General features: G+C 56.2%; 1 protein-coding gene across 1 annotated transcript in view; it reads left to right on the top strand.

Annotated features, from left to right (window-relative positions):
• CAD (carbamoyl-phosphate synthetase 2, aspartate transcarbamylase, and dihydroorotase) overlaps positions 1–13532 on the top strand; it is a 45067-nt gene that overhangs the window by 26121 nt on the left and 5414 nt on the right. Inside the window, exons 23-37 of the mRNA XM_028725358.2 lie at positions 1165–1332; positions 2164–2346; positions 2975–3079; positions 4294–4536; positions 4671–4752; positions 5371–5537; positions 5845–6009; positions 6664–6795; positions 7761–7962; positions 8278–8468; positions 9751–9891; positions 10660–10734; positions 12013–12154; positions 12277–12324; positions 12923–13077. Of these exons, the coding sequence (XP_028581191.2) occupies positions 1165–1332; positions 2164–2346; positions 2975–3079; positions 4294–4536; positions 4671–4752; positions 5371–5537; positions 5845–6009; positions 6664–6795; positions 7761–7962; positions 8278–8468; positions 9751–9891; positions 10660–10734; positions 12013–12154; positions 12277–12324; positions 12923–13077 (2199 nt within the window). The remainder of the gene's footprint in view (positions 1–1164; positions 1333–2163; positions 2347–2974; positions 3080–4293; positions 4537–4670; positions 4753–5370; positions 5538–5844; positions 6010–6663; positions 6796–7760; positions 7963–8277; positions 8469–9750; positions 9892–10659; positions 10735–12012; positions 12155–12276; positions 12325–12922; positions 13078–13532) is intronic.

Genomic DNA, 13532 nt, shown 5'->3' with positions numbered 1-13532 from the left:
AACAGAAAACATAAACTTCCTGTCAACAGGAAATACGCAGACTCTGTGACTCACAAAGCCTGCTCCCTTTTAAGGTGGAACGGAAATATCCAGCCACTATTAAAGTGATTTGATCATTCCCGTCCGAAAGCAGGTCCTGAACCGTTGGTATCATAGAATTCAGCCTATTGAGTTGTAAGGCCTCTAATAATTGTCTTCTGGCACAAATGCCAAAATCACAAGAAAAGAAAATATGCTCCAAAGTATCAGGTTCCTGTTTACTACATTTGCAGAGACGCTCTGATTCTGGGAGAGCTAAATATCTTCCTCTCACTATCATCGAGGGAAACATATTAAACCTGGATAACATAAACAGCCTGCAATAATTCATGATTCTTCAGATTTGTCATGTATCCCTTTTGAAAATCTCTATACAAAGGGAGATTTAAATAAAGAGGAGAGCAAGTTCTGTGCTTTGCAACCTCAAGAGTGGATACTTTTTTCTGTAAGACTGCCTGATAATTTCCCAAGCATCTTTGGGGTCCGAATTTTCAAAGTCAGTTAGATTAAGCCCTATCAAGTTCAATTTTCTCCTACAAGTCAATGATAACTTGTAAATTACATTATCCCTTAAGAGGTCGTAAAGGAGAGAATTAGGAGACAGGGCTCTATAATGCAGGAAGAACCAATATTTCAAGGTTCTCAGCCGTACTCTTACTGATAAAGGAAGTATTCCCGACTCACAACATATTATAATATTTATTTTCTGCATTCATGTATTTAGTTGCGCTACAGTCCTATGAAGGCAGACAGAGCTTTCACGCTTGGGGGCAGCGTGCAGGCTCTGACATGCTTGCGCCAGCTTCCCGGAGCCAGTGCGCTGAGCATGCGATGAACTTCATTCTTTTTGCGCTGGGCTTACCGTGCAAATTCCCTGTCCGGCAAGTTCCACTTGGCACAGGATCTCTGCGAGAAGGGAGGATTCTCACAGGGCTTGGCCAGACAGGATTTCCATGTATATGCAGACCCCCGGCGTGCGATTGTACAGAAACCTTTCAGCCCCTGTTGTTGTTTGGCACTGAACTTGGCTTGGGCCTGGCGCATCCCCATGCACTTGGGGCTGTGGGCTGGGGCCACGTGGCCCCCCTTTGAACCCCTGGCCAATCTGCCTCTCCTCCTCCGCAGCATGACCAGCTGAAGGTGATTGAGTGCAACGTGAGGGTCTCGCGCTCCTTCCCCTTCGTCTCCAAGACCCTGGGTGTCGACCTGGTGGCTTTGGCCACGCAGGTGATCATGGGCGAAGAGGTGGAGCCGGTGGGGCTGATGGCCGGCACAGGCATCGTGGGGGTCAAGGTGAGTGGCTGGGGGGGCCTCCTGGGGGGGGGTGCTGTGGCAGCTGGATCCCCCCGAGTTCTCCGAGGAGCCTCTTCTTTGGGGCCCAGAAATAATAATTAATAAATATTTTTTTAAAAAAAAATTATTAGGAATTCATCCTCATTTCCCCCCCTCCCCATTTTCCCCCTCCCCCCAAAAAAGAAACCCCCCTCCCCCCCCGACTTCCCTCAGCTCCTCTCTCTGGTTTTTCAGCACATTGCAGAATTGTACAGATCCTTAATTTATCTATCTAAATGTTATCAATAAAAAGTTTGTGTATGTTTATTCAAAACCTGCCAAGGAGTCCAGTTCACTTTGATGTTTTTTTAAATACTTTGTAAAGGGTTCCCATTCCTCTTTAAAGTCACAGTTATCCTTGTCATGTGTCAGTTTTGCCAATTCTGCGTAGTCCATCAGTTTCTCTTCCCACAGTTCTTTACTCAGGATTTCTTCATTCTTCCATCCTTGTGCTATTAAGGCTCTTGCCGCCCTTGTCACACACATGAAGATATTTCTCAGTTTCCTTGGCGGGTCTTTTCCTACAGTCCCTAACAAAAATGCTTCAGGTTGATAAATAAACTTTTACTTTTATGTTTGTTTAGATATTTGTTATTTAAATTTTTTTTCCTTTTTTGTAACTGTGGATTTGTTTTCCTTTTTGGTTACTTACATGAAACTTAATAAAAAGAAATTAAAAAAAACCAAAAACTTTTATTCATACCCTGCCTTTCCCAGTTCAGGAAACTGGGCTCAGGGCGGCTAGCAACCAATTTAAAACACTTAAATCCCTGTGCCCCTCTCTGCCCACAGGTGCCCCAGTTCTCCTTCTCGCGGCTGGCAGGGGCCGACGTGGTCCTGGGCGTGGAGATGACCAGCACAGGTGAGGTGGCCTGCTTTGGGGAGAACCGCTGCGAGGCCTACCTGAAGGCCATGCTCAGCACCGGGTTCAAGATCCCCCGGAAGAACATCCTGCTCACCATTGGAAGCTACAAGGTGAGCCGGGCAGGGAGGGGGCGGGGGGGGGCTGAGGAGGGGGCCCAGCAGCGCCCCACACATCCCCAAAGGCATTTTCATTTAGCACCCAGAATTCCATAGTGGAAGAGAGGAGGAAGTCCTGTGCGGAGGGGAAGAGACAGTTTCTTAAGAGTGTCTGGAGAGGGGTCCTGGCGGACGTAGCAGATTTGGACAAAGGCTCCTGACTCAAATTAGCAGTCAGGAAATAAGAGGAGGGACCGTCTTGTAGGCCAAGCAACTGCTGAAGAAACACAAAGCAGAGAGTTGGAGTAAATGGTCAATTCTCAAGGATCGGAAAGGAGACCTGAGCTTTTTTAACTTGATCTGGAGTTTGGGGTGATCAGGGAAGTGGCCCAGTTTGCTGAGGGTGTGAAACTGTTCGGGGCTGTTAAATAAAGAGCTTGAAGAGGAGCTGGGTGTCTAGATGGGCCCCCCTGGGTTCTTGGGTTCCTCTGATGCCAGCCTGTGGAAGCGGGCGCTTGGCACAAGGTGGCAGGAGAAGGCCGGGTGGTGGCAGCACCCACCCAGGACCGTGAAGACCCTCACCCCGGGAGGGAGGCAGTGAGAGGGGCGCTGCCACGTGGCCTGACCTTGGCATCTCTTCCAGAACAAAAGTGAGCTGCTGTCCACCGTGCGAACCCTGGAGGGCCTGGGATACAACCTCTATGCCAGCCTGGGCACAGCCGACTTCTACACGGAGCACGGCATCAAGGTGGGCTGGGCAGGGGCTGCAGCGCTTAACATCCCTGTCAGTTGGGCTGATGGCTGAGCCTTGCGCGGGGGGGGGGGGGTTGGGGGGAGGGATGGAAAGGGTCCCTGCAGGGGGGAGTGGGGCAAGGGATCGTTTCTCATCCACTTCCAAGGCCCTGTGGGGTTGGGGGAGATGCTACTCTGTTCAACAACCGGAGTGTCATTTGGCCCCCTCCCTTACCAAGTGCAGTAGACACCCCCCCTCTTATCCCCTGGGGGGGGCACTGTGAAGACTTCTAGGGCCAGTTCCCTCTGTACCAGGACGCAGGTAGCGCTGTGGGTTAAACCACAGAGCCTAGGGCTTGCCGATCAGAAGGTCGGCGGTTTGAATCCCCGTGACGGGGTGAGCTCCCGTTGCTCAGTCCCTGCTCCTGCCAACCTAGCAGTTCGAAAACACCTCAAAGTGCAAGTAGATAAATAGGTACCGCTCCAGCGGGAAGGTAAAGGGCGTTTCCGTGCGCTGCTCTGGTTCGCCAGAAGTGGCTAAGTCCTGCTGGCCACAAGACCCGGAAGCTGTACACCGGCTCCCTCGGCCAGTAAAGTGAGATGAGCTCCGCAACCCCAGAGTCGGCCACGACTGGACCTAATGGTCAGGGGTCCCTTTACCTTTACCCTCTGTACCAGCCCTGGAGGGACTGGAAGTCTGGCATATAATAATAATGATGGTGTTGATGGTGATAATAATAATTCTTTATTTATACCCTGCCCATCTGGCTGGGTTTCCCCAGCCACTTCTGGGTGCCTCCCAACTGAATATTAAAAACATGCTACAGCATTATAACTTCCCCCACCCCCCCAGCTGACATTTTTAGAAATGCCTCCCTTCCTCCCTCCCTCCCTCCCTCCCAATGCTAGAATTGTCGTGTTGGGAGGGACCCCAAGGAATCTCAATCTAAGTTTGTGCCTCACTGCATGTGGGGCTCGGGAGAACCTTCCTATGGGGAGGAGGCAAGGCATGGGGTGCCCTCAATCCTAAAGCTGTGCAGTTGGAAGGGGACTCCAAAGGTCCTCTAGTCCAACCCCCTGCAATGCAGGAATCCGGTGGCTCCCTGATCCCTAGCCTCCCATGGCCCTTCCCCGGCCAGCCCTTGGCCCCGGGGGCAGAACTGGCACTCTGTCCTTGCTGGGTGTGGCTGACCTGGGGACGGGGGTCTCCCCCCTTGTCTCCCACGGCAGGTGATGGCTGTGGACTGGCACTTTGAGGAGGCCGACGGGGGCGAGGTGGCCGGCAAGGAGCGCAGCATCCTGGACTACCTGGCGGAGAACCACTTTGACCTGGTCATCAACCTCTCCATGCGCAACTCGGGCGGCCGCCGACTCTCCTCCTTCGTCACCAAGGGCTACCGCACCCGGCGCCTGGCCATCGACTACTCCGTGCCCCTCATCATCGACATCAAGTGCACCAAGCTCTTCGTCGAGGTGCGGGGGCATTTGGGGGGGTTGCCAGCTCTGGGGGTGGGAGACCCCAATTCAATGTTCTGAATGGGGAGGATGGGGGGCAAGCATTGGGGCTATTCCAGGGCAGTTGTGACCCCCTCCTCTGCTCCCCGCAGGCCCTTGGACAGATTGGAGGGGCTCCTCCGCTCAAGATGCACGTGGACTGCATGACCTCGCAGAAGCTCATCCGCTTGCCAGGTGGGAGCTGGGATATGGGGGTGCCAGGGGGAGGGGGGCATTAGGGGGCAGAAGAGCATCTCCCCCTGAGCCCATCCTGACCCTCTCTTGGCCCTCACTTGCCAGCGCTGGGGTCCTGCCTCCATCCGTGGGGTCAGAGGGCAGACCTGGCTTGAGTTCTGTCCGTGGGGCTGGAGTGAAGCATCAGTCACTTGGACCCACATGGCTTGTGGGCCCCAGACACTAAATCCTGCCACTCTGAACAGACCATGGCTGGCCGACCCTGCCTCGGTTTCCCAGACGGTGTGCTCCATCGCCTGCGCACTTGACATTTTTCGGTTTATACTGGGCGTTATGGAACCTCCAGCTCCAAAGGCAGTCCGTCTGGACTGCAAGTTCTGAGGGGGTTTTGGCCACTGTGAAAAGAGGGTGCTGGACCAGACGCAACTCAGGCTGCCGTCCTGAGCGCCTTTGCCTGGCAGCAAGTCCATTCTGCCTGCGATGGGGCGATGAGTGCTTGGAGGAGCCTGTGCTGGGTGCCCCCTTGGGCGGAGGCTGAGCTGGACCCGTTGGGCACCTGCCTGACTCCCCAGGGGGGGGCTCCCTCCGCTGACCTTGGCCCCCCTTCTCCCCCTCCAGGGCTCATTGATGTCCATGTGCACCTTCGGGAGCCAGGGGCCACCCACAAGGAGGACTTCGCATCCGGCACAGCAGCCGCCCTGGCTGGCGGCATCACCATGGTGTGTGCCATGCCCAACACCTCCCCAGCTATCATTGACGCCGGTTCCTTTGCCCTGGCACAGAAGGTAAAGAGGCTCCTGCCTGGCGGGTCCCGCCTTGCGGGGGGTTGGACTAAATGACCCTCCGGACCCCTTGCAGCTCACAATTCTGTGACTGCGGAGAAGGGAGGTGGGCGACAGACCCTGCTTTCGGGTTTCCCATAATGGGCATCTGGTTGGCTCTCTGAGACTGGATGGGCTCCCTTTGCCCCAACAGGGCTCTTCCTTGGTGGGGGGTCACTGTCTGTACCTCCTGGTTTGGGGGTGGCGAAAGGTGTGCCAGCCACGTTGTGAAACTGGGTTTGCCTCTCTGCCCTCTCCCCCCATCCCGCAGCTGGCGGAGGCCGGGGCCCGCTGCGATTATGCGCTCTATGTGGGCGCCTCCTCGGACAACGCCGGCTCCCTGGGGCCTCTGGCCGGAGCAGCCGCTGGCCTGAAGATGTACTTGAACGACACCTTTTCGGACCTCAAGATGGACAACGTCTCCCTGTGGATGGAGGTGGGTCGGGCGTGCGAGACGCACGTTGAGGCAGACCGTGGGGTCCAGGAATCCTGTCTTAACTGGGGGAGGCCTTCGGCCAACACCCCAGAGCACAAAATCGCCTTGCTCCGCTGCTTCATTTTGGGGGAACTGGCACAGCTACAGGTGCCCTGTAACGCCCGTTCAACCTCTGTAAGAATTCAGCATTTTAGGGCAGCCGCAATTAGACTTTGGAACTCCCTGCCTATTGATATCAGGAATCACAGGGCTCTTTTGTTTAGACAAGCCAAGATGCTTAGGAAGTCTGTGTGAATCTCTTTCATCACTTGTACGCCATTTCACCATTGATACGATAATCTTTGTCATTGCCCCATACAGAACAATGAAATTGAAAAAATCTTCATCAGACATTCAAAAACCAACAAGCCTGCTATCCAAGCTATTCCAGTCTGGTTAGCCCCCTAAAAACTCTGAGACCCCATAATTGAATACAATATACTCACATAGAGACTACCTTACATTGCGTTTAGAATCAGAATTGCATCAAGCAGCATATGAATATTGGGGAGGTGGTCGACCCGCCCCCTTGCACCCGGGGGGGGTCTCCTTTCCTCGCCCCTTTGCGCTCAGGGGGTCTCCCTCACTCGCTCCTCTCTCTCTCTGCCCTGGCAGCACTTTGAAAAGTGGCCCAAACACCTTCCCATCGTGGCTCACGCAGAGAAGCAGACGGTGGCCGCCATCCTGATGGTGGCCCAGCTGTACCAGCGCCCCGTCCACATCTGCCACGTGGCGCGGAAGGAGGAGGTGAGCGGGTCGGAAGGGGTGGGGGGTGGCGGCCCAGGGGGTCCTTGGCTGGGAAGTCTTCTCCTGCAGAAGAGGCAGGGCAGGAAGGGGGCAAGGCGACAAGCCAGGCTGGCAAAGCACGTCCAGCCTTGGGTGGATTGAAAAGAGGGCAAGACCGATTCATGGAGGGTGAGAGGGCGATCGATGGCTCCTGGCCGCTGTGGCTCTGCGCTGACTCCATGCTCAAGAGGCAGCAATGCTGCTGAATCCCAGGGGTTGGGAACCACAGGAGGGCAGAGGGCTCCTGGGCTCCGTGTGAGAACATGATGCCCGACAAGATGGCGTACAGCACCCGGGCTCTTCTGCTGCGCTTCTGGTGCCTCCAAGCTCAGAGCCCTAGATTGCTAGGACTCAGGATGAGGCCAGATAGGGGGGCTGCTGGCCTGATTCAGCAGGCACCTGGGCACGCGGAGGGGTGAGAGGCAGTGGGAAGAGAGCAGGCTGGGGGCTGTGTTGCGTTCCCAAAGCAAGGAAGGATTGGACTCTGGTTAATAAAATACACACGAGGCTTGACCAGCAAGACTCTGGGAGGAAGTGCCAATAATAATCCGTCCACCCCTCAGCCCAGGTCGTTTTATTCACAAAAGAACTTTTGACACAGTGTTCGTAAGAACCAATCAGATTGACACAATGGCTTGCTCCATATTTCATAATTCCTCATAGCAATCCCACCTGACTCCCACAGACTGGGCTGGCACTGGGGCAGTTTTGAGCAACAGCTCAAAGGGGGCCAGTTGACCAACAGCAGTGGGGGGGGGGAGGAATCCACCCGGGGGGGGGCACTGGAAGGGGAGAAGGGGGGCAGAGGCAGGTCTCACTTTTCCTGCAACGGAGAGTCAGGAAGCTGGTTGGGGAGGGAAGGTCATCGTGATGCAGATCTGAAGGGCTAAGGCTTGTGTGACCCCCCCCCCCGCCTCCCCCCGCAGATCCTGATCATCAAGGCCGCGAAGCAGAAGGGCATTGAGGTGACCTGCGAGGTGGCCCCCCACCACCTCTTCCTGTGCCAGGAGGACCTGGGGCGCATCGGGGAGGGCCGGGGGCAGGTGCGGCCCATGCTGGGCACCCGCGAGGACATGGAGGCCCTGTGGGAAAACATGGACACCATCGACTGCTTTGCCACGGACCACGGTAAGGGGGGGCGTGGGGGGAAGATCCGCCTGCCACGCTCAGTCAGAGCCCCGTAGCTAATAGAGAGGCAGTGTGGTTGAGTGGTTAGAGTCTTGGCCTAGGACCTCAGAGAGACCAGGGGTCAAATCCTCACTCAGCCAACTCACAGGGTTCTCTCTCTCAGCATAGCCCACCTCACAGGGTTGTTGTGGAGGATTAAATGAGGAGAGGGAGGGAGAACCGCCCCACCACCTTGACCTCCTTGGGGTAGATAAATGGGGGGAAGGGGCGCTGTGTGGGGCCCAGGTCTCTGCCACGCGTCTCTCTCGCACTCAGCTCCCCACACGCTGGAAGAGAAGCTGGGCAAGGAGCCCCCGCCCGGCTTCCCTGGCCTGGAGACCATGCTGCCGCTTCTGCTGACGGCTGTCTCCGAGGGACGGCTCAGCGTGGAAGACCTGGTCCAGCGTCTCTACGAGAATCCCCGGCGCATCTTCGGGCTCCCCCTGCAAGAGGACACCTACATCGAGGTGAGGCAGGAGGGGGGGGGGAGCCCTCCTGGGGAGTCCCTCTGTAGGGCTGGGGGAGGACAGGCAAGGGGGCCCAGGAAAGCCCCTTCTCCAGCCACGATGCTCTCTCTCTGCCGGTCAAGGCCGTCTGCCTGGCCAATGCCCAGCAGCTGCCTCTCCTCACAGGGGCCAAATACCCCTAAGAACGTGGAATCCAGATAGACTGCCTCTGGACCTGGAGGTTCCATAAGAAGAGCCGTCTGGATCAGGCCAAAGGCAGCCCAGTATCCCAGGCATACATTTAATAATAATAATAATAATAATAATAATAATAATAATAATAATAATAATAATAAATAATTTATATCCCGCCCTCCCCAGCCAAAGCCGTGCTCAGAGCGGCTAACAACAGTAAAAGTAACACAGTTTACATAAAATCACAATCAATTAATTGAAATGCATTCTAAAATCAATTTATTCTAAAATCAATTCAGAGTCAAATTACTGGCAACCATTGGGGGCTAGAGTTCTGTGGGGATTACAGAAGGAGAGAGGGAGTCAGGCTGCGCCCTGACCAAAGGCCTGGTGGAACAGCTCTGTCTTGCAGGCCCTGCGGAAAGATGTCAAGTCCCGCAGGGCCCTAGTCTCTTGGGACAGAGCATTCCACCAGATCGGGGCCATGGCCGAAAAGGCCCTGGCTCTGGTTGAGGCCAGCCTAGCCTCCCTGTGGATGTTTTTATTTGAACACCATAAGGTCCTCCGTGGGGGACATTTCCCAACCAGGTGCCCCCAGTGACCGGGCAGAGCCAGCGACAGCCCCCTCATCCCCCACGGATTTGTCCAAGCCCCCTAGGCTGGTGGCCATTGCTGGGTCTCCTTTTGCAGGGAGTTCCACTGTCTTATGTTCTGAGAGGAAGCTGCTGCTGTTGCCCCCTAGCCCTCCTGGCTTCCTGCAGGCACCTGGGGGCCAGAAGAGGCTGCTGAAGGGCCGGGGCTCAAGGGCAGGGTGTCTGCCTTGCATGCAGAAGGTCCCATGTTCCATCCCCGCTGGCAGCATCTCCCGGGGGGCTGGGAAAGACCCTTTGTCTGAAACCATGGAGATCCCCTGCTGCCAATCACTGCAGGCAGCGCAGAGGAACCCCGTGGTTTGACTGTCTGAAGCAGGTTCCTGTGGACCAGGTGGGCCTGATCCACCAACTGCAGGGCTCCTGGTCCTCCAGGAACGACCCCCCCCCCTTGGCATGGGACCCCCAGGGGCTGGGGGGCTGAGGCTCCGTGGGGCTGAGCCGTTTCCTGCCGGCAGGTGGACCTGGAGCAGGAGTGGCTGGTGCCCCCCAACACGGCCTTCAGCAAGGCCCGCTGGACGCCCTTCGAGGGGATGCGGGTGAAGGGGACCGTGCGCCGGGTCATCCTCCGCGGGGAAGTGGCCTACATCGACGGGCAGGTAAGCGGGGCAGGGAGGGCGGAGAGGGAAGGGGCTGAGTGGGGCGTGTGGGCCATAGAACCCTAGGATGGCAGAGGTGGATAGGGCGCCCCTGGGGTCATCCAGTCCAGCCCCTGCCCTGCAAGAATCTCAGCTGAAGCACCCAGGACAGAGGGCCCTCCAAACTCTGCTTAGAAACCTCCAAGGAAGGAGAGACCACAACCTCCGAGGCTGTCAAACAGCTCTTGCTATCAGAAAATTATCCCTTATTATTAAATACATTTATATATTACCTTTATTTTCCTGTAACGGTTCTCTCCCTTCCCATTTTATCCTCGCAACCACCCTGTGAGGAGGTAGGTCAGGCCAAGAGGTGGTGAGTGACTCTCAAGGTGACCCAGGGAGCTTCGTGGCTGAGTGGGGGATTCGAACCCGCCTCTCCCAGGTCACAGTCCAGCACTCTAACCATTAGGCTGCACTGGCTTCCATGAGCCCAAACCAGCTCTACCCATTAACTATCCTTGTTGGAGGAAGACTAGATGTCATGCCAAGCTTGCAATTGGGAAAATGTCTCATGAGCAGCTTTTCAGAAAAGGAGGTGCAGCCGGGTGGGGTTTAACCCTTTCCTTCCCTGCTGCTGTCCTGGCAAAAATAATCCCTGTGCCTTCTGCTCATCCTGGGATCCTGATGTTCAGGGTCGGCCGCTTCCCTGGGGCTGAAGGGTCCCGCGGACGCCGCTGCCTGGGGAGGGTTTCTGGGGCTCTGAGCGCCTCCTGTCTCTCCTTCCAGGTCCTTGTAGCTCCAGGCTATGGGCAGGATGTGCGGAAATGGCCGAGTGCGGTGCCAGCCAAAGAGATCCTGAAGGTAGGCGCTGGGGCCCAGAATGCCCCCCAAGGGGGGGGCGGGAAGGGTGAGGGAACCCACCTGCAAGACTGCCCACACCACTTCCTGCACCCCTCTCTGTGGGGCTAGGAGGGTCTCTTCTGCCCCCAAGAGGGATGAAGGAGAGGTGGCTTAGTCCGTGAAAGGGAAACGGCAGGGTGTTTGGGTGCTGCTTCCGGACAGCCAAGTAGGAGATCCCTCAGGAAACACACGCAAGAGCAGAAGGAGGACTGAGAGAAGGAGAGGGAGTGTGGCATTTATTTAATTCACATAATTTACAGTGGTGCTGTGGTCTAAACCACTGAGCCTCTTGGGCTTGCCGATCAGAAGGTCGGAGGTTCGAATCCCCGTGATGGGGTGAGCTTCCGTTGCTCGGTCCCTGCTCCTGCCAACCTAGCAGTTCGAAAGCACGTCAAAGTGCAAGTAGATCAATAGGTACCACTCCGACGGGAAGGTAAACGCCGTTTCCGTGTGCTGCTCTGGTTCGCCAGAAGCGGCTTCATCATGCTGGCCACATGACCCAGAAGCTGTACGCCGGCTCCCTCGGCCAGTAAAACGAGATGAGCGCCGCAACCCCAGAGTCGTCCGCGACTGGACCTAATGGTCCGGGGTCTCTTTACCTTTACCTTTACCTTAAGAAAATCAAGAGCACTTTAAGAAATACAGAAGTTAAAATAACTAAAACAGGTCACTTTGCACCAACTTTCCAGACACCTGGGCAGGCTTGTCTAAACCAGAATGTTTTTAGCAGCGGGAAAACAGAGTACAGTGAGGCAGGGAGTTCCAAAGGGCAGGTCCTGCCACACACGAGTTCTTCCCAGTGCAGAACGGCTATTGGGTGGCCCCTGCAGGACCAAAGTGGGTCCATGGGGGATAAGATAAATTTGCTCCTAAGCTGTTAAGGGACAATCTCTTGGTGACTCAAAAGCAGAGCCTCAGGCCAGTCCTTCTGAGCACAGAGCAAAAAAGGTGTCCATGTTGCAGCTTTGAGACCCCACCAGCCGTGGAAAATCCAGGCAGGGGGGTTGGTCCTGCTTTGAGCCAACTATGGGGAGGGGAGGGGGGTCTTTGCCCTAGCGCCTGCGCTCCTTTGCTTTGCTGTCCTTTTCCTACAAATTCAGGGGCACACCCCTTGTGACGCCTTCTCCCCATGCAAGGGGGGGTGCTGCTGCTGCTGTGTGTCCGTCATCCTCACATGCCACTGGAGCAGGTGGGAGATGCCATTCCTCCACCCCATTGCTTAACTCTCCCCCCTTTCAGACGCCAGAGCGGCCCCTCCCCACCGTCCAGCCAGAGGCCTTGCGCTGTCGAGCGCCCAGCCCCCGTCGAGCCGGACCGGTGGGAGACGCCCGGTTCTTCCTGGCCCCCCGCATCCACCGTGCCTCGGACCCCGGGCTGCCAGGTGACGGGCGCAGGGGGGTGGCGGGAGGGGGGTTCTTTCCGGGGGCAAAGAGGTGCTGTTGCAAAGGCCTCCCGTCTTTCTCTAACGCTGGTCCTTCTCTTCCTTTCTCCATCCTCCGGCAGCCGAAGATCTCAGGGAAAAAGTGGTCAAGAAAACGGTGGAGACGCCAGGTGAGGTTTCCTTCCTCCTCCTTGCGAGCCGCTCGTTTCCTTTCTCTCGTAAAGCGGACGCGCCGCTTGGTTGCTTTAAGAAAATGAAGAAAACCACGCACCTCAAATAAGACAAAGCAATAAAATGATTGATGAAGAGGTAGCAGCAATAATTTGAGGTTGTGGAAAAGTTAAAATAGCAGTGGACCAGAAGCCGATAGCAACTAGATCTAGGTCTCTGGATGTGCTTTCCTAAACAATAAAGCACAGCACAGGCGCCGGCCTGGTGTCAATAGGCAGGGAGTTCCAGAGGGCAAAGATCTGATTTTTCACAAACTGGGACGGGGTATTACGCAGCCCATGTGGCCGTGCCCACTCTGCTGATCCAAGCAACCAAGTGGGTCCGTGTGGGGCAAGGGGATCTCGTAGGTAAACTGCTCCCAAGTTGTTCAGGGCTTTGTGTACTGATAGCCTTCCTGGGATGTTTCCAGGATCAGAGAGGAGCCGTGGTCTCCTGCCATACCGTGGCGAGAGAGGCCAAGGGGCAGATCCTGCTGCCCCCGCTGGGTGGTGCCTCTCTGGTCCTCCTCGCAGGGCTGACCTTCCTTTCCTCCTGCAGACTTGGCCATGATTCAAGACGGCCCCCTGTACCTGGCAGGCCCCTTGCCCAGACAGACGTCCCCGCAGAGCCTGCCGCACCCCCAGACTTCGCCGCTCCTCCACCCGCTGGTCGGGCAGCACGTCTTGTCCGTCAAGCAGTTCACCAAGGGACAGGTACTCGCGCAGAGACACACTGGGACACCCCGCTCCTCTGGCCTGCCTTGGGGAAGGGGGAAGCCCAGAGAGGAGCCTGCAGGATCAGGCCAGGGGCCGACCAGATGCCCCAAGGGGAGACCCCCCCCCCAGAGCCCTCTCCCCTCCCGGGGTTTCCAGCCACTGGGATGCGGCAGGGAGTTCCACAGTTTACCCATGTGCTCTCTGTGTGAAGGACTTTCTGTCGTCTGTCCCGAATCTCCCGACGTCCAGCTTCATTGGATCTCCACAGGATCTAGTGTTACGAAAGAGGGAGGAAAACTTTTCTGTGTCCACTTTCTCGCAGGCCAGGGAGAAGTTTTTAAGCTTGGGTAGTGTGTTGCCTTTTCTCTAAATTGAGAAAGTCCCAACCGCTGCGACCATTCTTCACGGGGCAGTCGCTCCCTCCCCTCAGTCACTGTCTGTCGTGTTCGTAC

The sequence above is a fragment of the Podarcis muralis genome, chromosome 3, assembly GCF_964188315.1.
Source record: "Podarcis muralis chromosome 3, rPodMur119.hap1.1, whole genome shotgun sequence".
In the NCBI taxonomy this organism is placed as follows: domain Eukaryota; kingdom Metazoa; phylum Chordata; class Lepidosauria; order Squamata; family Lacertidae; genus Podarcis; species Podarcis muralis.
The sequence above is the reverse complement of the archived record's forward strand: the minus strand, read 5'-3'. Positions and strand labels throughout refer to the sequence as shown.